This window comes from Phalacrocorax carbo, chromosome Z (genome assembly GCF_963921805.1).
Source record: "Phalacrocorax carbo chromosome Z, bPhaCar2.1, whole genome shotgun sequence".
Taxonomy (NCBI): domain Eukaryota; kingdom Metazoa; phylum Chordata; class Aves; order Suliformes; family Phalacrocoracidae; genus Phalacrocorax; species Phalacrocorax carbo.
In genome coordinates this window covers 16217822-16243438 of record NC_087548.1, presented here as the reverse complement: position 1 = coordinate 16243438, position 25617 = coordinate 16217822, and the positions used below count along the sequence as shown (strand labels likewise).

The window sequence follows — 25617 nt, the reverse complement described above, 5'->3', positions numbered from 1 at the left end:
TGAAGTTTTTTGGCATGGACAATGTTTTAATAACTGTATTGTTTTTAGATCAAACTTTTCCCTTTTATAAATATACAGTGCCATATCTGCCCTCCTGGAGACCAAATAACTAGAACAGTAAAAGGGACGCATCTAGCGAGAGCTTTTCTGGCATGCTCCGCTTAGGACTTTATCTACCTCCACTGTTCCAATGCTCCTAAAATTAGCATACTAAGTGTATTTTTAGGATATTTTTAAAAATATAATTTAGAATATTGAATAAAGAAACATACACAAACACCATGTGTTTTTCTTCTGCATAATCTGCCCCTGCCTCTCCCTGGAGCACTGAACTGTGCTGTGAAGGACTCCAGGCTGGGAACAGCCAGTTTAAAGAGTAAGAGGATCCTCATAGGAAATATCTGTGCTTTTCTGCACTTTGCATAGCAAATTCTGCTTCAACAATGATTTATGCTTTTTAGCTATTAAAATTTGCCAGAAGTCATGAAGAAAGATACCACAGGCAACACCATCACTATCGTTACTTGTCATTTCAGCAAGGTTAAGAAAATACAAACATTTGATAACCATTAAAACAACTGACTTCATACCTTTACCTTTTCAATAAATATTTTGCAGTCACTTGAAAACAGTATAGGTAATTCTTGCTTTACAAAGCCTCTGTACCAGCTGACCATGTGTGCTTGTTTATTTTAGCAACCACAAGCTGTCCACATTTTCTCGTGGGTTAGCAGGTCCTTCACATTGCAACATGCAGGGACGCAGAGTCTTGCTGGGCAGTGGCTTTCTGTGGTAAGGAGACCTGACAATGCAGAAAAAGCCACTTGATGGTAGTGAGAGCTTCACTACCACCGCTAAACAACCCAATGGAGCCAGTGAAAGCTAACGAGGCTCAGCAGACTTTCAGAGGGAGCAGCATAGGCACAGTGCTATCGGGCTGTTTGAGCCAGTCTAAGTGGGGTCAGCCATGTCCCACCTCAGTGGAGAATAAAGGAAAAATATCTCACTGACCTGATACAGGCAGGAGAGCACTTGTCTAAATCTTATTGTACTCCCTCTTCCTTTGACATGACTGCAACCCAGAAATCCTGGCAGACAGTTACGAAATCAAGTATGTGTGCACCAGATAGGAACGCGTGCCCTGACTGGCTGATTGGCTGCCCACCATACAGTCTGTGGGAGTTGCTTATCAAGGGGCTTTACCTGTTACATCAGCATACAGAAAAATCAGAGGCAAATGAGTAGAGGTAATGAGGCATACACACTTGCAACCAAAACAACATGCTAGGCCAGGAGAGAGTGTGTATAAACCTTTGCACTCTAGCATGTATACCTAATAATCTGTAAATAACACAATATAACTGTATATTAAACAGAATTATTCAGGCCAGAGTTCTATTAGCTGAGCTAAGCAGAGAACTCATAGCTTTATGACTGGTAATGAGATGAGACCAACTGGACAAACTATGTCCAGATTATTTCTGCTGGTGACTGTGAATGCACAGGCAAAGGATTACTACTGGAGAAACAGACTGCATGTTTATGAACTGGTCCCAGTCCTGCATTAATTATGGAAAACAACAGGTGTTACCAAAATGTGGGCAAAACCTCTTACTCCTAGTGTGCACTTGTATAGTTACTCAGGTTAATCACCATCACAGGACAATTTTACTCCAGGTAGAAAGAATAGAATAGAATAGAATAGAATAGAATAGAATAGAATAGAATAGAATAGAATAGAATAGAATAGAATAGAATAGAATAGAATAGAATAGAATAGAATAGAATAGAATAGAATAGAATAGAATAGAATAAACAGTTGGAAGGGACATACAAGATCTAGTCCAACTGCAAGGTTGACTTCTTCCATCCATCACTGCACCAGAATCTTCTTTGGCAACAGTGATTTTATAAGACATGCATTTCTACAAAAGAATTTCAGTGTGCAAAACCTCAAACATAAACATTATAAATGTGACTTGCAGTTTAACAGAAATTACATGAGCAAAGCAGAGTAAAGCACTAACTCAGCTCCCAGCAGATACAGCAGTTTTCACAGAATCACAGAATGGCAGGGGTTGGAAGGGACCTCTGGAGATCATCTTGTCCAACCCCTGTCCTTGAGCAGGCACACCCAGAGCAGGGGGCACAGGACTGTGTCCAGGCGGGGTTTGAATGTCTCCAGGGAAGGGACTCCACAGCCTCGCTGGGCAGCCTGTGCCACTGCTCTGACACCCGCACAGGAAAGGAGTTTTTTCTCATGTTTAGCTGGAACTTCCTGTGTTCCAACTTGTGCCCATTGCCCCTGGTCCTGTCACTGGGCACCACTGAGAAGAGTCTGGCCCCAACCTCTTGAATGTCTGAATTTATACAGGTGAGTACACACACAAATGATGAGACCGTCTAACAGCTCATTGGCTTCTCAGTCACCTTGCTCTGCCTTACATTTGGTGTTTGCTCACTGGATGTGACACGATACCTACTTGTGATGTGATGCAACAAAACTGCAAAACAGAAAGCGCAGAAGCTAACAGGACATTTTGTAGAGAAACTCCCATGTGACCCCATCTCTTAAGAGCACTGTGTAGCTTTGGTGGAGAGCTCATCTCATAAGGGACAATTAAGTGAAGTGGTACTCTGCAAATACCAAAACAATGACTACAGAGATCATAAACATGCTATATTTAATTAAATCAATGTTTCAGTGTACAAGGAGATGAAGCCTGTTTAAGATCCCTTACCAGATCTTATAATCCTGTTGTATAATTAATTGTAAAACCTGTGGGGGGTCATGAACCTTAGACAGCTTCTTTCCAAATAATGAGGGATTAAGTTATACCAAAGAAATCTTTATCAAAACAAACAGAAAGCCACACAAACTTTTGTTTTGTTGATTAGGTGGCCACCAGCATACTGATCAGGAGACACGAGAGACCATAGGATGTAGACCACAGGGCACTGCAATGCAGGCAGATTGCGTGGAAGTATTAACAGACTGAATGCATTCATGCAGAACCCCTCACAGGTCCAAAATAAATCAGGGGAATTTTATTCTGAGTTTTATTCTTGTCAGTGACTCACAGTGAGGCACTGCGTATTGCTTGGCCTGTCTCGTTCTTTTTGTCCCTTTCTGTATAAATATAAACGCTTCCTTTGTAAAGCTTTTGGAGATCTGTGGAAAACAGTTCTGTGGAAAATCTTCTCTATTAGCTATCTCCAAGACACACCAACATCATTTACATCAAGGTTCGGGCCCAAGGGACTGCCCTTTTCCTGTGCCTGAGCCTCAGCAGACACATTCACGCACTGTGCAAAATATTTAAGCACCTCTGCCAATGTCTTGCTCAGTATGAGCCAGGCCATGATGGCTAGGACCAGAGGAAGGGGTGTACCCAGATTAAGCAGCCACTTCTGTCACATTTGCTGTGGAGGCAAACAGGAGGGTGTTTTTAACAGAAGGTGCTTCCTCTGTTGGTCTGGCAAAGCCCAAGGCTGGTGACCTTCCAGGCACAGCGCAAACCCCATCTGCTTCCCCAGGCAATGAAGGGTATTTAAGCAACGCAGGTGATGACACTTTGTTTGATTTTTTACGACAGTTTATTTTGTTGTTACTAAACTTGATATGTGAAATCTTTTTTTCAAGTAAATTGTCCATGACACATTGAAAGAGTTGATATACCAAAACAACCACCATGCAACCTGCATCTGTAATTAAGAAAGGCAACGTGACTTGATTTATTTCATCATTTCCCTCTAGAAAAAAAAATTAAACAAAATCACAAATAAGTTACAACCTCTGGGGCAACTTGCCCTCTCTTTCCTCCCAGAAAATGGAGCAATGGAGCAAATGGAGCAAAAAACATAAACCAAACATGCATTTGTTACTAGGTAAGAGGGTAACGGCTTATAATCAAAGTCACAGGTTCTACTTGCACAGGCCTCAGGAGGTCTGTCACATTAGGTGATACAGTCAGCAACCCTTCAGAGGAACATTTTAGCAAACAAAGACAACAGTTTCCTATGCTGACCTGAAACAATCCAGTCAAGAATACAGCAAAGCCTGCCACCTTTTAAAACCAAAATAAGAGAATTACACTGAGAATGAGATAAATCCCGGCAGAAAACATCCCCAAGTAGCATGGACTCAGTGCCTGTAGGACTCGTCTCTGTCTCAGCCTGACTAGAAGAGCTGCAACAGATGTACACAATGCATCACGGACCCTAAAGGTCCACTGCATTTGAGCTAATGCTGTGAAATTGTCCTTCAGTTAAAATAAGCATCAGAAAAGTACTAATTATTTCAAAACAAGCACAAAAATCCAAGATATACAAGCGTAAAGCTACAAATTTTTAAAATCCAAACACACTAAGGACCTTAGTGCCAGCACTATGTGGACTAAGTGTAACGCAACGGAACCAGATATTGTATGGACTTCTGCCAGCTTCCTAAGATATTTCACATATTTCTGAGGACTACACAGGCACTCAGAAAATAGCATCAAATGTTTGTGACGTGTTTCACTGTTTACATGGGAGGAGGTACCAGTTTAATAATGAAGGTAATAATTCCTATGATGCACACACCGAAGAGCAAAGATGCATCATTTTCAGGTATGCCAACGGCCTGACACCCTTACAGCAACCATAGGTGACTAAGAGGTATCTGCTGGCACTTAGAGAGATTCAGGCATCTGGTGCCATCTGAGATGCATTACAGTACCTGAGATATCCCGAGAGGACTCTCAAGTGTCTGGGAGATGTATGGGAGGAACACGTCCTCCTGCAGTGACAGCTGGAAACCACAGGACATAGAGGACCTCAAATCCACCCAATGTCTATGTCTGAGCAACTGAAGTGAATGATTAACTGAGCCAAGGAAGGTAACCATTGGCTTTCTGGCTACTAGAAGGGGGAAGGTGCCTGCTGATACATAATGTGAACTAGGAGTAAGTTTTACTTGGTTGCCTTTAAGCTTAGCATGGGTTTTTGTTGTTGTTGTTACATCAAACTTATCAATGGTTTAAATCTCTCTTCAGGGGTTTTTAGTGTTTTGGGGAAAACTAAATGTCCAGGCTATGCACGGCTTTATTCAAGCAATTTTTTTCACAACAGAAGCTTAGCTGTTCTACTAATACACAATGTACTTATGTATCTGGTTAACATCAAACTAGTTTCTTACACAGATGTCACCAATAAAGCCAAGGGAGAGCTGCTATACTCCATTATACTCCTGCTTCCAGAAATCCACAGAACTTATTTCTAAAGACACACATCCTTTGCTGCGTTTGAACACCACTCCTTGCTCTGCTAAAAGCTGGTTGTTACGACGACAGGTATTCACAAGATAACACAGACTTTCTTGGATAGTGGTTATGTGTAGTTTTTAAGTCTATTTGCAAAATCCACCCTGGTAACTAACAGCAGACAGGCAATGGAATCACATTTGCATTTGCCAAAGGACCCAGAGTTTGCTAAAGTAGCCCTAAGGAAAAGTGATCCGGTGCAGGGCTAGAGCACATCACAGACTTGACATGGCCCTAGGCCATGAGAGTTCTGCCCACTCCTAAGGGTCTCCCCCAAGCACTGCCAGTCCCTTGGTGCAGGGAGACCAACCTCTTAGCCACAGCAGCACCCACACGCCTACCATGGACTAGCACAGTTTTTGAGCCTTTTCAGAGAGCAGTACAAAATGCATAATGCATTCACTTTTCAGATCTGGTCCAGGCACAGAGTCAAGCTCAGGGACCCTACAAACCTGTCCATAAATCAGTGTTTATATACACTGGCTGTGAATTTGATTCCAAGCTCGATAACAAAAATCCACGTTTTAGAGCCATCTTGTCAGGTCTCTGCAGAACAGGTGGTTTCTGAAGGCAAAGTTCCTTTCCTAGAGTACCACAGTAATAAGTGCAGCATGAAGGCCACTCCACTCTAGTGTCAGCGTGAGCTAAACACTTCATCTTTCCTGACCAAAGAATACAGCCACTCTCATCTGAAGATAAACAGGATACCGAGAACACAAGCATGCCTGAGGCAGCAGGAGCGGACCCTAGAGGATCCAGGGGCCAAGGAACCCCAGACCATGCTGCACCTTCCTGGTTTTCACAAACATTTGCTTCAGACTGAAACTTACAAGTTCAGCAGCAATAACAAACTTCATGCAAACTGTTCAAGGGATTGAATTTATGACAGTGGGGAAAAAAGAATGGAAACTGCCATATAAGTGTCAATAAAAACAAGGGATTCCAAGATAGTGAGGCGATTTAGAAATAAATCCTTAGCAGGCTAAACTGGTAGATCACTAAGGATGTGGTCCACTTTTCTGCACCATGCAAATTCTTCTTGCAGAGCTCACAGTCCAACCTGAACATCTGCTGCTCATTTTCTAGCAGTTAATTAAAGATGATTTTCAATTGATTGTGTAGGTGAGAGAAGAAAGTCAGTTTTGTTGCAGTTTTTTATAGTTCATCAATCTGCTGAAATTCTATCCAGGCATTTTCTTGTGTGGTACTCTGTCCCCTAGAAATGCCTTCAAAACTGGAACTTAGAAGTACTGAAACCTTTTAAACCTAATAAAAAGTTTGGCTCATTAAAAATATAGCTCAGTTAGTCCCCATACCCTACCAGCCTTGGCTGTGCTTCCTGCACCCACTATTTTTGTGACACTGGGGTTTTGTTGTTCAAGAAATGTGATTTGTACAATTCATAACATGTTCTGTGTCAGCTTGGTTGGGATTCTCATATATAGCTATGACTTTGGGGGTGATGATGAGTAACAGCACCTCAAAGTCAGACCACAGAGACACTAGCACTGACAGCAGATTATATCCCAAGAAAGGCCATCAGGAGATGTGCACAGGACCTACCCCTTATTGCAACGTGAATGGCCTGCCTCGCTACACAAATGTGAATACAATTGTTGACAAGTTGTGATTATTCAAGTATGTTCAAATGCATCTTCAACTAATACTTTTGCTATGCAGCTTCAGATCAAAAAAGGGATGCTTACTTGTTTATATCATTATTTTTCATGATTAATAGTTTAAAAGCCTTACTCCTCAGAAAACAGCATAGATCTGCTTTGGTCTTTGCAAGTTGTTTAAATTATAAATGTGATATATACAGTTCAGTTTCAAATAACAGAAAACAAAGATGAAGAGTAGACTTGTCCCTCTCATTTCTCCCCATGATATTCACTTATCAGTTCTGCATGAAGCCAGCACAAAAGTCAGTAAGTAGAAATCAAAAATATCTGGCAAGGACCTCCTGAGCAGAGAAATGGTATGAGACCACTTCTGCCTGGAGCTTTTCAAATCTTTGCTTGTGGCTTGACTTTCACAGGATGTTGCAAGCTCCTCAGATAGGACCAAGAGGTGCCAGACCAGGGGTGCCTGTGCTTGCAGAGTGACTCTTTCCACCAGCAGCTCTCCACAGGCTATGCCAGATACCCTTTATTTATAGATATACTTTATTTTTGTATAGCTTTAATTACAAAAATGTGGTTCTACTCACTGAATGTTCGGATGATGTCGCTCGGTGCACTGGCAGGGCTGGATCCATAGGAGTTTGCTGCTCGGACAGCAAACTGATACTTGGTATTTGAGAGAAGTCCCTTGAGAACCATGGATTCCATCTGGATCTGCTCTCTTATTACCGTCCAATTGCTGTCAAGGTCTGGCCTTCAGGACCAAAAAAAAAGCCAAGATCATAAATAATTAAAGCTGGCTTTATAAATAACTTGCCTTTAAACTTTCCTGGTAAATACACAAAATAAATGAGATATAAGCCTGCTAAATCATCACTGAAATCCTTCACTCTTAAGGGGCCAGACTGTGCAATCGTTACTAAGCTGCAAAGCCTATGATATCAAAACTATACAGTGATACAAAACCAATACTCAGTTTTTGTTTACAAAGCCAATGAGGCTGTTTAGAGGAAAGTTTGATAAATCAATTTCTGTTTATCTGATTTCATCGATCTGGATTGCAAAGGTTGCAAGTGAAAGTATATTACTAGAAGTTCCCAATCTCCCATTTGGCTGTATACGCAATACTTCACAACAGAGGTAAAGATCCTGATTTCCTTCTAAGAGTTTGTGCTCCAATGCCACTAAGTCCCTTCAAACATATACAAGCATTAGCAGGATGAGAGTCTAACATATGATCTCCCAGGCAATCAGGTTAATCCACCCACACTGGAAAATCTGGATCCAAAGTCTCCTCTTCAGAAAAAAAAAAACCAAAAAACACAAAACAAAAACAAAACAAAACAAAAAAACACCACAAAACAAAACAAAAAAATCCCAAAACAATAATGCAGAGAACCTGATCTAGGTATGTGGATTTTGCCACACAATTCCCACGTCTGCTTTTGGAAAATGCCTGGTTAACTTCTGATTCATACTGAAAGCCAACTGCCAATAAATGCTTGCTCTAAGTGCTGTTACAATCCATCTCCAGAGAGTACAACCATTCACATGGCAGTTTGGTCTCAAATGTTTAAGTTCATATGCAGAGGAACATCAGAAAGAGAAAGGCTACTTCAACTGCTTTGAGAGGGTATTCTGATGCTTTCACACAATTTCTACTCTCTCTAAAAGTGGCTCCTTATTAAAGAGAGAACAGAATGAGAAAGTAAACAAACACAAACAAAATACAACAGAAAAAAATGTAAACATTAAGTCTAGGCCACCCAAAATATTCAAACTGAAGCCTATGAGAGTAAAATAGGGACAGATATTACTTTCAGAGAAAATTATCCCAGTATCCTTTTCTAAGATGTCTTTGTGATATTTATTACAGGAAATAACCTCCATGTGCTCCCTGAATCTACCAATGTTTATATAGGACTAGCTGCAAATGTCTCTAACAGTCTTCAATGAAAATTATAGCAGAAGGCAGGAATTTTGTATTGGTTTATTTGCAGCTGGAAGGAAATGCCAAAGTTAATGTATGTTTTCTTTTACCAGTCAATACAAGATTTATTGATCACTGAGGTTTCATTGTTCTGTGCCACCAGGGCCAATGCAATGACAAAGCAGCAGCTGCCTGGCTCCTGTGCGCAATGGCACGCAAGGCGCAAATATTTCATTGTCTTGCTAAAAATAAAAATAAAATCAGACAAATGCACAAGACGTAATGACAGCTAAACAGACCATCTTAAGTTACTCTCCTCCACCATTTCCTGGTAGACAAGAGGGCATTTATTTTGGCTACTTTTTCATTGTCTTCCTTCTCTGAGCCCAGGCCAAAATGAAAATGCAGTGCTTTCCAAATGAAAGCTGTTAACATTGCTTCCTTCCACATGTTTGCTTAGTAGTGTTTTCAATTTTTTTGTACACATCTTTTTTTGGCTCTAATTCCAGTCGAAGTCATTCCTGCTAGCTCAAGAGCTGCCTCAGAGTCTCTTTGCAACAGACCCTGACAATGTCTGTGCCTGAATGGAAACACATGCTTCTGAGGAAGGGACATGAAGGACGTGTTGCACTCTACGAAGATTCAGGAGATAACAGAAACCATAGGCTAGCCTTCTACTTCACTGACTGTCTCTCATAAGACTTCCTTCTACAGAAGTGAATAATAAAGGAAATGCCTGCAAACAAGTAAGCATCTGCAGCTGAAGGAGAGGGAAAGAGCGACATTTATCACTCGACCTTTGCTATTTCTCCAGAACATTCCCTGTTGAACAAATCAGTACAAGATGAAAAAATGGCAAACAGATGGGGGAAGAGCACAATAAACTCAGCTGGTGACAGTGTCCAGGGCCAGCCAGCTCCTGTGTTTTCTAAGCTGGGAACACTGTGTTGAAAACTGTCTCCATGGTCCTTTTTGCATCAAATTTCAGTTTGCGTCAACTTTTACACCAGAAGGGCTCATTTTAATGGCATTTTTTTTCCATCTTTCTGCAGAGCTACATTCTGTGGACTAGCACAGATCTCTCTGTCTCCAGCCAGGACCTCACAGGGCTGCTCCAAATTATGTATCTGCGCGTAGAGAAGTCACACAACTTCCATGGGCATTTTCTGCTCTTGAAGTTACAGCTGTGCATCTCCAACACAGAAAGGCCATGCAGTAAGAATCTGGTCAGTGACAAATTCAGAGTGTTTTTAATATAATAAAGATACGGGTAAAGTTAATAGGACTGGACAGATAAAAAATGAGGGCAGAATTCTGCCCCAAATGTACCCAAAACGTGTAGATCCTTGCTTTATATTGTAACCTGGGGACTGACTCAATTTAGGAAAGGAAATTTTTCTGATATGGAAAACAGCAATTTTATACTCACTTGACCTTTCTCTTAAAATCACCTGGAAATGATTTAACAGGGTGAAGCACCTGCTAGCAATCCATTTTTAATATGGTTTTTGATTCTTCTTTTGTGCCATGTTTGTACTCATCCCAAGTGGCAAATTCAGCTCTACCAATATTTTTTTTAGTATTCCTACAAATAATAAATATGGTGACAAGTACTATACACTTTTATTTGCTATGGAAAATACTCAATGCAGAAAATAACACACTATAAGATATTATTTTTAGTAATTATTATTATTTAGCTTTATTTGGACGCTTCCTACAAAATATATCAACCAATATGCCAGTTCAACTCTGAGGAAAGGAAAAGTAGACAATTTTCTAACTTCATTCTTTTGTTAAATATTACTCTGATGCTGTCTAACATTGCTAAGAATTTCCTCCCTGATTTCTACATCTTCCAGTCCTCTTTCTTAGTTAACTACCTTTTCAAAGATTTAACCCACACAAATAGTGAGGTAAATATTGAAGCAGACAGATCTGTTTCATGCATTAATCAAGAAAGCAGCATTAAAGGTATTTTTGCTGGGCATTAGGAGGTGTCTCCATGGTCAGATCTGTTGTTTTGGGTTCTTTGCAAATGAAAGCAAATACAACTGCCCAGTTCACTGCAGCACCAGGCACAGCTAGTTCAATATGGAATGGATTCAGGGGTAGATTTTTTTTTAGGAGGAAGGTTCAAACTAATCAAGAAACATGCTCAGGACACTGTGCTGGACCTGCTCCATCTTGACATCTGTATATTGATAAATCTCCCCAGTTTTATCTGTAGAACCCATATAGTTCATTGCAGCAGAAGTTTCATGTCACTACTGAGATATTGAAAAATTTCCCCTCTATGTCAAGATTAATATTGAAAGGTGCTGAGTCCATCTACGTATCAAGGAGATGAAAAGAAAGTGACCTACTCCTTTTAAGTGATATGCTGCTGAAACACATGTGGTTCTGAAGAAGCTAGCTGACTATAAAGATTTGGATAAATTAGTCTCCAAGTTTAGAAGATTGGATAGGCATTCAACAGATTAAAAATTTAGGTATTTGGAGTATTTGAGTAAAAATATGAAGACATTGTTGAGAATAACTTTTTTTTTCTGGTATCTTCAGGAAGAACATCCAAACTAGTATGTTTAAGTCCAGGGTCTTGCTTAGGGGGCTTTCATAAGAACGCTGTTTGTCATAAAATATTTCTCAGCACAAGCAACAGACTATTAACACTGATACTGCAATCTTCCATGTATTCCATTACCTATTTTGGGTTTAACACATTCTTTTACACATTCCCTATGACCTCTGCAGTGAGCAGTAAGACCTACGTTTGCCCTCCTGATTTTCAGCATTTAGCCAAGTTGGGATTGTAGTCTTGTTAGCATCCACTTATGGTCAAGAGCAGAGCAGAGCCTGAGCGCATCCTACATCTGAAACTGCCTGCAGCCCTCCACAGCCTACAGCAAACCAAGAAGTCCCAAAGCAAATCCATGCAAGTGCCTAAATAAAGGCCCATATTCAGACCCTGAGCAGAAACAGACTGCAGGTTAGCTCTGGTTCTGATTAGATTCTGGTATATGTAAAAAATTAATGTTTTGAATTTTCATGAAGCTTTAATCCCCAATATCACAGTTGAGCAAATAAAGAGAGTTGGTTTTCCCTCATCCCAGTCTTCTAGCATGGGTTTTCAAGGGTTGAAGTCAAAAAGTTCATTCTAAGGGGACTGAAATGATTTAAACAATGTCATAGTTTTTAGAGCTTTGTGCTGCACCCAAGAAAAATTACTGATTTGCATAAGAAAGTTATTAGTTTTGCAAAGGCATAGGATAATATTGTATTTTTTTGACATAAGAGGACATAATTCTAAATCTACTTGCACTGTTTTGTTTCAGTTTTACGTTGGTTTAATTTCAGTCTAATTTAACAGCTTTAACTCATGTTAATACATTTTATAGTAACTAAAACTATATGCAGCAAAAGACAATGCGGCTTAAAGTTAAATCTTTACCTCTATCTGCCATTAGGGCTTATGGCTCACTGAACTTACTCCAAATATATAATGAAGATTCCAAGAGCATAATCCCAAAATTAACAAATACACATCAAGCTTAGCTTTAAACCTCAAACTAAACAGTGTAATCAAAACATTGTGCTGTTAGCAAATTCTTCCCTGAAGTCTAAAAACAACGAAATGCTGAAATTTCAATTACTCGCATCTTTCTACTTAAACAGTGAAGGCAGCTTTCCACTCTCTGGCTGAACAAAAACATTCAAGGGTGCACTTTCAGTGTGTCAGATGGAGATGATGGTGCCTGCTTCTTCTTCCATTAGCAGGCTCCTGGTGCTATGAAAAGGTGTATACAAACCTGCAGGCTCCACTTTCCAGCACAGGCACGAGGGCAACAGAAGTGCGGTCAATCAGAACCCAAAAAAATCCCTCACCCATCCACCAAGAAATGAGAGAGAAGAGATGGGGAGAAGAGAGAAGGGCTCAGAGAATGATTGTGTTTAAAAAATAGATATTGGAGAAATGGTATGGTAATGCTATAGCAGAGTTTACAAGATAGCCATGGTATATCTTCAGCACTCATGTCCTGCCTCCCAGTGCAATCAACATTGGATGGTTTCCCACTAAATCTAGGGCATTTTGATTCAAACACAAAATGCAACATAAGTTCACAAGCAGGCTTTCAGCCTGGGAATTATTTTCATTATATCAATATCTTCTAGACTGTAACCATACTTTGAGCACTGAAAACCAATAGTTCTTTCTGTCTGTTTCAACAACAGCAGCTCTTTTTTAAAAATTAATGTGCTTTTCTGAAGAACAATTTTTTTGACCTTTATGGCTCAAAGTAGTTAAAGAAGAAATTCTCTCTTCTTATCCAGGAACCTCAACTAAAACCTGTCATGAAGTGTTCACCCAAAGGATTAAACTTCCAAAGGTTGAATTTTGCGTCCACTGTAAGTGTAAACACAGGGACAAGTACATGAAAATAAACAGCTTTGTATGCAGGTATTATCTTACACAAGCATATGAACAGTAAGGTACAAATATTTGTTTGTGTATGCAGATACAACCACCTCCTCCTGACCTTTCATGTGTCTTATAAAAGCAACTTGACTGGCAACTTTTCACAGTTCAGTTCTATTACTGCAAATTTTAGACAGTTCAACATAAAAGAAGAAGAACCACCCACACTCCACCTCCCCGCAGAAGATCTAAACAGAAAGGCTAAAATTTCATGTAAACTTAATTAGCATTAGGCTAACAAAGGAAGTCCTGCGAGCTCAAAACCCAAAAGAATTTTGTCAGATAAAACTGCCCAACATAGTGAGTTTGCAATTGCTGGATTGTTTCCTATAGCAGCCCAGGGTACCCCTGTTCAGGGGAACTGCTCCACCACAGACCCTTTTCTCAGCATGGTTCAACAGCATTTGATGACAGAAGAAACATAAAACTTCATTCACCCAGGCCTTTATTAGAGGGAACAGATCAAATAAGAGCTTATTTTCTTCAGTCAGAAGGTACAACTTATTGGTGATTTTATAATAAATTAGGTTAGTTCTGGTTTTGTCTTCAAATTTTTATGGTAATTCAATACACATTGAGAGGAAAACTAATTGTTCTATACACAGTAAGTAAACAAATCATGAGAAGAATCTATATACAGCAGCTTAGGTAAAAACCCTGTAGTGCACAAACACTGAACTTCAGACACCACTGGCACACTTGCCTGATAAACTCCACCATATAGTACTGGATGGGAGAACTTCCTTCACTCACTCCGGGCTTCCAGGATAACGCAACTTCTGAGTCAGAAACCACTACGATCTGGGGCTGAGAGGGCGGTTCAGGGGGCATGCACTTATCTAAGCCAGAAGAAATGCAAAGGAACAGCATCAGAGAAGCAGACAGGCTAACACACACTTAAACCCAACACCCACAGACTTAGGAATCAAACTTAGAGGGTTCTCCCTTTACCTGTTGCCCCTCTAAAACCCCGTACTTGTGGAAAGGTAATAGTAAAATATGATACTGCACATGACAGAGATTTAGGTGTGAGTGACATGCCATGTAACAGACATGTACCCTGCCACTTTTGCAACAGAAAGCCATGTATGCAGCATTACCTTGGGATAAGGTTGTCACGTCTCTGGGCATGCTGGGTCGTCCTTTCCCTGCCCAGCCGTATGCTCCAACACTAACGCGGTGTGGAGTACCTGGCTTTAGATCGCTGATAACAACCTCCTACCAGAGTCAAGAGAAGACAAGACAACAACATTGTGCAATCTCTTCCATGTAACTGGGGACGGCACTATGAGCTGGGATTCGGGGACCTTACACACCATGTTCCATGTAAACTCCTAGGAGGATCGTCCCCAGCTCTGCCCAGCGCAGAAGCAACAAACAACACCACGTGTTTCCTCTCAAGCTGCAGCTTTGCCCCAGGGGAATCCACAGGGATGACCTGGACCCATTTCTCAGCATAACTCACAAGGTTGCAGATTGTTTGCATTCGCTGTCCGCCTTTTTTGCTGGTGAAGTCAAAGTCACATACTATTCCCTCCCTTGAGCCAATTGCTGGCGTGCAGTATCAGTCTGGTGCACTTTCTTTTTTTTATTTTTTTAGTTTTTGTTTTTCTTTTAAATCCAGAGACCACAGAAGCTCCTGAGAACGGAGCAAGTTGTTTCAGTGTGAACTCATGGTCTTTAATTTCTCACGGAGCAGAGACCAGTCCCATTGCCTCTCACAATTTTCCTAGCCTAGCTATCAGCCTTGACCTGAAGTGAGCATTTTCCTTATTTGTCCTTCTGTCATGAACACAGAAAGATTAACCCACGTATAACTACTGTAAAGGAGGTGATGCTAACCTCCATGTGAAGAGCTTGTACTGCTGAATACTGTTCAAAGGATCCTGCTCGAATCTCCCAGAAATTAGCAAATGTCACCAAAAAGTCACATTTTATCACTGGCTGGTGCACATAGCATGGATCAGCTTCAGACATTCAGATCTGGTCTTTAATAGAGCATGTGTATGTATGTATAGGAATTCAGTATTCTTTACCTGCAGCCTATCTGTAGAGAGACGCAAATCTCAGATTCACAAATTTTGACTGCATGTACAAGTAAACAGAAATACCAGGTTCTACACCACAGACTGTTTTGTTGTGAAAAAAAGCACTTATAAAAAAACTCTTCTACAGGGATTTTTCTTCCCTTTTTCATTCTATGACATTAAAAACAGTGCTTGTGAAAACGTAGAGATCTCCTTTCTCCTCATGTGGAATAGACTTTAAATCTGCATTTCCAGTTGCAGTAAAATAGTAAGCAATCCCAAAATGTTATTAACTGCTAAATTTCCTTGTGACGGTCTTTTGGACAAACCTCCCTCTCTGTTCTTTGGGGAAATTATGTTATTACTATAACATTGTTCAGCAACACCCTGCCATCTGTCATTTCTCTAGCTGTGGTTTTGGAGCTCCATCACTGATTTCCTATTAACATGGTCCACCTGACCATTATCCTGTTTTTCCATCATTCACCCTTGATCTGCTTGAATGATAATGTCAATGCTGGACAAGTAACTGCCCAGAGAGAGGCTGCAAGAACACTCACACCGGAAGATTTATCTGGGTCTTTCAGTCTCATAGCTGAAGTGATAGCTCTGTCAAAATGTGATCTGAAAAGCTAGTGGCTGAAAACCCAGTGCTTTCTCCCAATGACACTACTGAGATCCTGCTGCTGCCATTCCATCCTCCATGCCATACATATTTTCCATCTATTTAAACTGTGTCCATTTGCTCCTGCTGGTATCCCTTTTTATTACATTCATTCTTATGAGAAAAAAAAATCCTTTATTATGTGTCTTAATAATTTCAAAATATTCAGAAACTTGCCCTCTGCAGACAATGGGATATTCATGTATTTGCCTCATATTGTTACCTCCAGATTCAAGTATACAATAAATCAAATAACAAATCTCATTGACTGCAAGGCCAATCAAGATCTCCATGAATACAGCTGTTGGACGTACAGTGGGTATCACTGAGATCAAGTATCTTCTAATCATCTACGATGAAGACATTAGTGAATATTTACAGATTCAGGACATCATCAAGCTACCCATGGTAATCTCAGGGAATAGCCACCTCACACCAAAACACTTTCAAATGAGATTCTAGAGAAGAAACACATTTCCTTGCACCCCACTGTCCAGGAGCCTGAAATTACATATTTAATCTCTTTTTCTGCTTGTATTTAGGAGAGGAGTCTTATACTCAAGCCTTTTCCATCCCAGAAGAGGCATAGTGGCCTCACAAATAAGGAAGTTAGGTGGTATGTGGAAGAGTTATCTCCCCATCATTTTTCTAGTCTTTCTCTCCATTCAGATTCCCTCTGTATTTTCGAGCATGATACCCCAAACTGGACATTACATTGCCAATGAGGCTTTACTAGGCACTGACCTCACTTTCTTGACTTGCACAACACTTGCTAAAACCCTGCAAAATGACACTTGGTATTTTCATTACAATCACACATTCTTGAATGGGGTAAAGCAACGAGATGCCTTTTCCATGGTAGAGCAGTCAGGTGTACATTGAAACGGTATATGCATCCCTGCCTTGCCACGCAGCTTGCCCTCCCTCCAATCCAAGCGTGCTGAAACTGTTTGTGAGGCTGTGCAGTAAGCAGCCTCACAGAAACTTGGATTACAAATTATTTTCCAAAGTAAACCTGGGGTTTTTATGTTTTGTTTTGTTTTAATCCAAAAAAAAAGTGCCAAACCCTGGATTACAGCACAGCTGTATAAACTGAGCTGGGTTTAATGACATTTGATCCCCTGACAACTCCTTCCCTGCACTACTGGTCTCAGCTGGTCACTCCCCATTTTGTGCTAGTGTGACTGGTGATTTGATAGGGAGCACTATTGCTCTCCAGGACTCTGCGCATGACCTAAAACCTCCCATCTTTAAAGCCTGCTAATTTTTCTTGCTTTTTTCTTTTTTTTTTTTTTGTGTTTTTTTTTTGGTTTTTGTTTTTGTTAGTATTTGTGCTTAATTTCATTAATATTATACCCAGTAGAACAACTGCCTTATTAAATTGTATTGCATCTGCACTTCTTCTGGCTGTTCTCACTTATGTGTTGTCTGTTACAAGATGACATAATACAGCTATAATACATTATCCACTTTGCTAATGCACAGGCACATGAACACATGCACACACAGGAACAGGCAGCCCAGTTCAGCTCTTGCTACGACAGCCTTGCTATGTCCAGAGAAGCCTCTGAGAAAGCAGCAGGGTCATACCCAGCACCAGGAGGGGGGGCTTAGTGATGAAAACATGAACTACGCAGACTTAACCACAAAACTATTGCAGATTTCTGTTGAGTTTGGTATGAATATAACAGAAAGCATTTCATCAAGAACACCACTTCCTGAGGATTAATGACAGCTGGGAGCTGATTAATCCCAGCTAGTCATACTTCTCCACAAGCACCCCTCAGAAGTGTTATTTTTATCAAGCAGAAGAAAAGGGCCCAGCATGGAACCTGAACTCTGAAATGCCACAATCCAGACTCAGCTCAGCTGGGATCGAACCAGATAGTCCTGGTCAAGAGCATCCTCAGGTCTCATCCAGACATTAGCTTCCTACAGTCCAACCAAACTTCCCTTAGTTCCTATCATGAAAGCTGTGTGAGATCCACCAACTCTGTGGGATTTCTCCATTTCTAGAACAGATCTCAGAGAAAAAAGTTTTCAAGAGTGTGTTGATATTAGGGATTTCAGTTAAATGCTGAAATTGCTGCCCTCTTCTTACCCAAACACGAGCACCCTCCTGCTTGATTCCCCCCTCACAATAAGCCAAATCTGTTTACTGCTCATAGGAAGCAGACTGGACTGAGTGCACAACTGGAAATAATTAATCTGAATAATTCACCAGCTGCAAAGCCATTAAGAGGGATGGTATTTCTTTCAAACCAGTTTTATACTAGTTGTTAGTCTCCCAGGCCTTCCTCCTGGGCCTTCCATGGTTGGCCTCTTCCCATGCTCCTCCTCCTCCGCTCTCACTGAACTGGCTCAGTTTTTCTCCTCTCTGTCTCCTCTCCCACTGCTGGACTGCTTTGTTCTTCCCTGTCACTCTGTGTCTGACTACTCAGCTGTCCCTGGCCCCTGTAAGTCCTCACTGCCCAGATATAGCGCTCATTTTTTACACAAATTCTCTCCAGCAAAACAAGACATCCATAAATACTTTTGATGACTGAAAGGAAAGTTTATCCATTGCTAAAGAGGGAGCCACTATACCTACAGGTGTCCACCTTCTTCATCTCTGGATTTTGAGCTTTAGCTACCATTTGGCACATTTTGACTACAAAATATCCTGTATAAGTTTTAAGTAGAATCAACATTTGAGATCAACAAAAATGTGTGAATCTGCAAAGACCAGGTCAGGAAAATTCAATTTCATTTTAAATCACAGCTGTGCCAAGTTTCATGTGAAGAAATACTTACAAAAACTGCTTGTCCTTCAGGTTGACCCTGGGAAAAAAGCAAAATAGGAACTTGTTAATGAAGTAACATACTAAAAAGTGATGGCAAAACCACATAAATAACAGGTCAGAGAATTAAAACAAGGCCAATGCTGCAACATATAGAAGTCTATGTTGCAGTTATTCATCTGCATGAGTACTGGGATACAGACTCTGTTCTCCCAGTGAGTAAGAATTTCTGCTGTCAGGATTAAGATAAAAAAACGAAGTGCTGTTTGATCTTTGTTGGCACTACAAGGAAGAATGTTTTTTCAGGGGGAAAAAAACCCAAGTGAAGAATACAGAGATAAAGATCAGAGGGAGAATATAATGCATAAATAAAGAAATAACATATCACGGCAACAGGATTCTTTCATTTGCTGTGATCCCAGAAACCTGCAGGAGTCAGAACCAACAACCAGAGTGATGTGAGACTGCAGGAAACATGAGCAACCCTCTCACTCACACTTCTCACAGGGAAGGTTTCTGAGCACTGACCAGCAGGGATCAGGAAATATCAGTGAATGAATATCACTGAATGTCAGGTGGGAAGGCTGAAGGAAGAGGGGTGAGGAAATAAAGGAGCATGAAGACAAGGAGAAGAGAAAGGAGGAATAAATTGAATTGTGAAGAACGATCACCAAACAAAGATTGAAAAGCCTGCAATTCTCCTCGGTGCGCACACATAAGCCTTTCATTCCTGTGCTAGTAATGTTGCTGTCTTGTGGACAGACTGCCCTTTGCAGAGCATGGTATGAAAGTGTTCCCCTCACAGCACCCAACCTGCAACAATCCTTCACTCCCTTCCCAAGCAGAGGCTGGAAAATCTCTGTTTCTGCCTTGCTGAACTCAAAAAGCAGCTTCTCCACACTGAGGAAGCACTAGCATGTTTAGAGAACAACCTTTAAAAGCAGCCAATATTAAAACCATCCAGAAGCATGGAGGAATTCCTTTCATCTCGGCACCAATTGTTCAGCCATGCAGCAAGAGGGGATCTGCGATATTCATTTGTGAATGGAAAAGGAAGAGGAAAATGGATAGGAGAAGGAGGAAAGAGAAGGGGAGAGAGAAATAAAGCAAAGTAAGAAAGCAATGGAAAGATAAAAGGAAAAATAGACCTCAAGGAAAGGGGGAAGATGTAAAGCAAGGAGGAAAAATAGTGCTTTCAAGAACAAAAAAACAGAAGTTGAGGGAATCTTCTAGGAGATTGACTTGCACAACTGCAACTGAGGCAACACTATTAAAACTAAAATTCTGTATTTTGGGAGGCCACAGTCTCACACAGAGACAGAAATACACTGAAAACTGTGTCTCATTTAACTGACACGCTTACCTGTCTCAGACGCTGCAATACAGATACACTGATATTGCAGCCGACTGTGAACAGAGTCATGCAATTGTCCTTCCTTGTGTGGAAGTGCACATAAAAATGCATATTCAAAATCAAAAATTCTATTTTAGTAGATGCCAAAGGTCAGTACTAGGAAAACGCAAGCAAGTCCCAATAGTTTTACACGATAAACTAGTCAGACAAGAAGGACAAAAAGTGTACCACACTGACTGGATTACAGAAAAACATTGTGATTTCCTTTTGCTCAATACCCACTGCAGATTTGGGGCTTGCATCCTTGCCGTAATTCACAAACCAGCAGCAAGCAGACAGTTGCAAGTTCCCACTTGCAAGCTCCACTCCAGCACTCTGACTGTTGATGAAAAGAAATACTCACCATGCTAAGCATATCCAAACTTAGGGGAACATCGTGTGAGAGCTGTTTAACTGCTTTGTCATCTTCAACCTCTGAGTAAAAGACCTTGAGAAGAAGGTATAATCAAGCCAGTTAAAGCAATAACACAATGTTTCAGAATGATGTAAAAACAAGTGCATTGTTATCACATTGCGGACAGCATTAGAGCACATGATCCCATGCTTTTTCAACAGGGTGAAAAGCTAACACCCTTTAACATTCCCTTCATTCTTCCTAGAAGTTCTCAGTATGACCAAAGGACACTATCTTACAGTGTATACACTGAAGTGAGGTGAAACACAGCCTAGCTTTCAGGGCAGACTTGAACTGGCTAATTTAATTGTGTATCTTTTGGCCACGGTCAGTTTGGACAGCTGATTTGTGAGAGTGATCTGCACAAGGTACGCATTTTACTTCAGATAAGGAAGATATTGACATTATGTGATTATGCCATTATAAAAATTGCTGTATCATAAATGTCTTTCCATGCTTGTTGCCGTGTACTGGAGACTAATGAGCCAGGGAGAATCTGATTTCCTGTACACAGAGACCCTGAGACGTCAGAGGGTCAAGAGTTAACAGGAAGTGAAGATGGTTTGGGTATAGCTCTATCAGTGCTGTTTGTCACTGATTTAACCATCATGCAACACATGAGCTCAAGGCTTAAAAATAAACTGGGGCTTGGATGCTTGCTGTACTGCACAAACAATTAAAACTATTTATGATTTGTGACTATAAAGTATTGAAACTGTTTGAAAAATATCATGACCTATAGAAAAGCCACTTACTTACTGCACCTCCATTTTCACACAGAAGAATGTACCCAACTACACACAAAGCCTGGCTGAGGAAGGTTCTGGCCACAGCAAGTGCTCCTCTGTGTCCTAGATCACAAGGGCTTTCATAAAAATAAAACCAACCCTGCAGCTGGGCTACATTAGTGTCATTTACAAGACCATGGGATGAAGAGGCATGCATACCAGAGATACCTATTTCAGGGAATTTTCTCACTCTTTAAGCGTACATTAACGACAAAGGTAGTCAGATTTTTTCTGCTTCCCACCTTTTTACATATAATTGAATTTTGGATTATTTTTTTCCTGGAAATTTGAAACACCTCCACAGAAAATGCTAACAAAAACAACTGCTATTTGTTTTTTTGTTAAAGGGGAAACCAATCAATTCTAGTCAATATCCCATGTCTTTGGTGTTAATTCCCCACTGACTAACTTCCATTCTGGAACTGAGTTTCATTGCCATGGAAGACCTGTTAAAGCAATACCTGACAAACCATAATAAATGGCAGATTAGTGCTCATTGTTTTTCTGCTTGCACACTGAAACATAGTACCCAGTTTAGGCTAGCCACTCCGCTTTGCCTAACAGGCAGAAGGTAATTTGGCAGAGGTTTACAGGGGGTCAGAGCCTCTCCTACAAAATTGCTGAGTAAAACAGGAAAATCACCCAACTTCTTTAAGGGAAATTCACTACAGAGGTAGGAGGGATTAAAAGTCTCTTGATATTTAAGGCTGTGGCTGGACTCCCATGGATGCTATGCAGAACAGCATCTATCAAGGAAAGAGACAGCATGAAACTCTCCTTCCCTGCACCTGCTGCCGCTCTGGGAAAGTTTAGAGGTGTAGTTTGGAAAAGTTATTCCTGCTAAAGTAATCCTCAGGCTGGAAGAGCCAAAGGATCTGAACAACCCTGAAATCACCATGTATCTCCCTTCACCTCCACAGTGAAATATCGACCTGCTCTGTTCTACTCTATTGTTTTATCAGCTGCAGAGAGTGCCAAGATCCTTGCATGAAAACCAAAACAGAAAAGCAATCTGTATCTACTACAAGCCTTTGGCATCCAACCCAAATGCCCATCATAGCCTGCTTCTGAAACCTGAACCACTTGTTTCTTGAAGTTATTGCTCAATCCATTCAAGCCCACTGTTCCCTGACCACGTTCTGGGCAACAGCACGATTCATCACAAGAGCAGGCTCTCCTGCTTGCTTCGTTGTGCTGCGTCCATAGTCTGAGGCCATGGAGGGTATTGCAGTCGTCTACTAGCAGCATAGAGGATCACTTACCGTATAGCCTGTGATGGTGCTCGCATGCTGCTTTGGCATCCTCCATTGCACGCTGAACGCTGTGCAGTTCAGTGAATCCAGCACTATATCAAGAGGAGGCCCCAGCCTATCTGCTCAAAGCAAAATGACATTGTATAAGAGCCATAGGACATAAAACCTCTCTAGCCACCCAGCAGGTATGGCTTTGAAGAAGAATAGATGTGTGCTGCCCTTATTCCAAACAGTCAAACATAGCCCACTACTCAGATTTGACTTGCTGCACCTTCTTCCTCTCCACCTCTGCCCTCCAAGGCAGAAGTGGGATACCAGAAGAGAGGGGGTGAAAAGGAACATGCCCTCTCTCAGTGGCAAGGGGCTGTTGGTCAACTCAGGACATCTCATGGACAACGTCAGCCCTCCCCTCACCACCACCCTCCCACAGGCTTCACGGCCAACAGGAACAGCCTGGTGTGAGGAAAACTAAACCAAACCCAGAACATGCCTCCTCCTCAGCCCTTTGCTAGTTTGGCACTGGCCAAGAGACCCCCTTCAAGGCAACAAGAGATCTCCTGATCACCACCTGAATTCCTTCATGACAGCTATCAATGGGAAGGGCAATGATTTAAGTACGAAGCAAGTTTAGCCTGATGAGAAGAGCACAAAGGACCCCTCAGTTCCCACCTGCATTTGCAGATTACAGTGGGGGTTGGGTTTGATGACCTTTAAAGATTCCTTCCAGCCCAAACCGCCCTATGATTCTATGATTTAATTCAACTACTGCAAATAAAAAAGGCTGGAGAGGAAGAAAACCTTGAGATCCATGTCTCTAGTAACATGTTAGCAACTGCATTTACTGAGAGAGTGGCAGGTGGAGGAGCATGTCTGCTCTGTAACCTGAGCAAGATTTTTAACACAACTTCTCTAAACCACCATCATCCATACTCTTGAAATCAAACCCACCTAAAAAACAACTGCAACAGAGAACTGATTCAGACACTTTAACAATAACTTCATTTTTCTTCAAGGCAACAGTTTTACTATACTTAGGTTTTTTGCATGCCCTGACCTATGAAAATTTTAAGAAAAGGATAAGGAAAACCTTTTTCCCCCCCTTTTTTCCATTAGCTCTGTCAAAATATCAAGCAAAACCAAGCTACTGTAAAGGTCGTTTTTAGATGTGAAGCAAGCCTACATCAGATTTACACTTCTCACTTCCACCAACATATTTGATTTGAAGCTAAATACAAAACTTAATAGTTTACAAACTCTGCAGAGTTATCGATAGCATCAATACCCTAGTAGTTAAAACATGAGTAGAGCTGATATTCTGTTCCTTTTCAGATTGACCCTATATTTTCCCACTGCTAGGATACTTTTTGCTTTATGGTTCTTCATTTGAGTGGGCAAGTACAGCCAGTCAGGGTCCACACCTCTCGGTTAGCACTGACGACTCTTTGTTTTCCTTGCCCTTTTATCTATTTATTTCTCTTCAATGCTAGAAGAAATCCTGGACAATGCTAGGTGCAATCATGAAAGGATAAATACATAAATTATTCAAGAGATCCTAGCTTCTCTCTAGCAACCTTTGCCCCCTATGCCTGAAGTTTCAGCCATAAAAGCACATAAAAAAATTCCCATCAGGCTGGCTCCTGGGCAAGGCTGCAAGGACTGCATGTGATGGGCTCCTTACCAAGAACTTTAAAAATTTTTTCCTTTAATTGTTGAAACAACAGAGCAGGGGACAAAAAATCCCAATACACCTTCAGAAGAAGGGACTACCTATGGTGTACTAGAGCTTCGTATTTTCTACACACCCCAAGGATCTTGCTTATCAATTCAACTTGAATGAAATTCTGAAGGCTAATGCACTATTATAACATCCCCAAGAAGTCTGTGTAGCCATAACAGGGCAGGGCTGCACATACACATTAAGGAGGGAAAATATACTTACGGCTCTACCTGCCTGAATTGTCCCCATTACCTGCCTGATCTAACCTGAGTTAATGGGAGCACACGCAAGAATTAGTCTGCCCTAACAGGCTCCTACTCTGTAAACACAAGCCACCAGCCAGATTCCCAGTTTCCCTCCCAGCCTGTCTCATTTCCCAGAGGGTAAAATAGGTAGTTGCAATACCCTCCCAGCTCCTTTCGAGGGACACCACCAGCACCTTCCTTCCCCTGGCTCCCAGGGAATGGGCATGATGGAACCAAGCACATGCTAAATGGATCTTCAAGAAAGCAAATAACCATCCAGTGCTTCGAGCAATGCCATGGAGGACCCATAGGCTTTTAAGCATGTTCCTGAGACACTGGAAACTACCTAGGACCCAAGGACGGGGACATCCACCCATCCATACTGCCTGTACAGTCTGTGGCACAGGTTCAGCCTCCTAGGAAAGTCTCCCAGGAATGGTTTGGAGAATAGCACAGCTCACAAACCACAACTGTATGTCAGTACAGACACCTTTCGGTAAGGAAAGGAGTTCAGCCATATGGATGAGAGCCAAACCATGCCATGCTACCTGCTCTCTGAAAACGGGCCCTCCCCCATTTTTTTTATTAACACAGACTTAGTCTTATGGATCCCTGCCACCCTTGTATTACTTTCTGGGGAGGCTCTATGAGACAAGTTTGCTGGGAGGCATAGTTGCAGATATAAAATTTAACCAGTGATGACAAATATATAAGGTAGGCTTCAAATAAATATTCTGGATACACTATAGGCCAATGAAATTATTTACAGAAAGTATTTGGTAAATAATTTGGAATAACAAATATATTTGAAAAAAGTGCCATCCATTTGCAGATTATCTGCAAACAGAGAAGCAACATCTGTTTAATAAGGAGCCACGCCATGAATTATTCACCCAGGCCAACTAAACAGTACTATCTCCAGTTTGCAGATGATAAAAGTGACACAGAGAGCCAAATACTGACCTCAGTTACTCTGGCCTATAAATTGTCACTGGAGACAAGT

At 41.1% G+C, this 25617-nt stretch overlaps 1 protein-coding gene across 1 annotated transcript in view; it reads right to left on the bottom strand.

The window, feature by feature from the left end:
• The window catches only part of EGFLAM (EGF like, fibronectin type III and laminin G domains), a 77686-nt gene that overhangs the window by 36429 nt on the left and 15640 nt on the right, over window positions 1-25617 (bottom strand). The window contains exons 2-7 of the mRNA XM_064438636.1: window positions 22662-22771; window positions 20561-20644; window positions 18817-18843; window positions 14433-14550; window positions 14036-14171; window positions 7513-7679 (exon numbers count right to left, since the gene is read on the bottom strand). Of these exons, the coding sequence (XP_064294706.1) occupies window positions 7513-7679; window positions 14036-14171; window positions 14433-14550; window positions 18817-18843; window positions 20561-20644; window positions 22662-22771 (642 nt within the window). The remainder of the gene's footprint in view (window positions 1-7512; window positions 7680-14035; window positions 14172-14432; window positions 14551-18816; window positions 18844-20560; window positions 20645-22661; window positions 22772-25617) is intronic.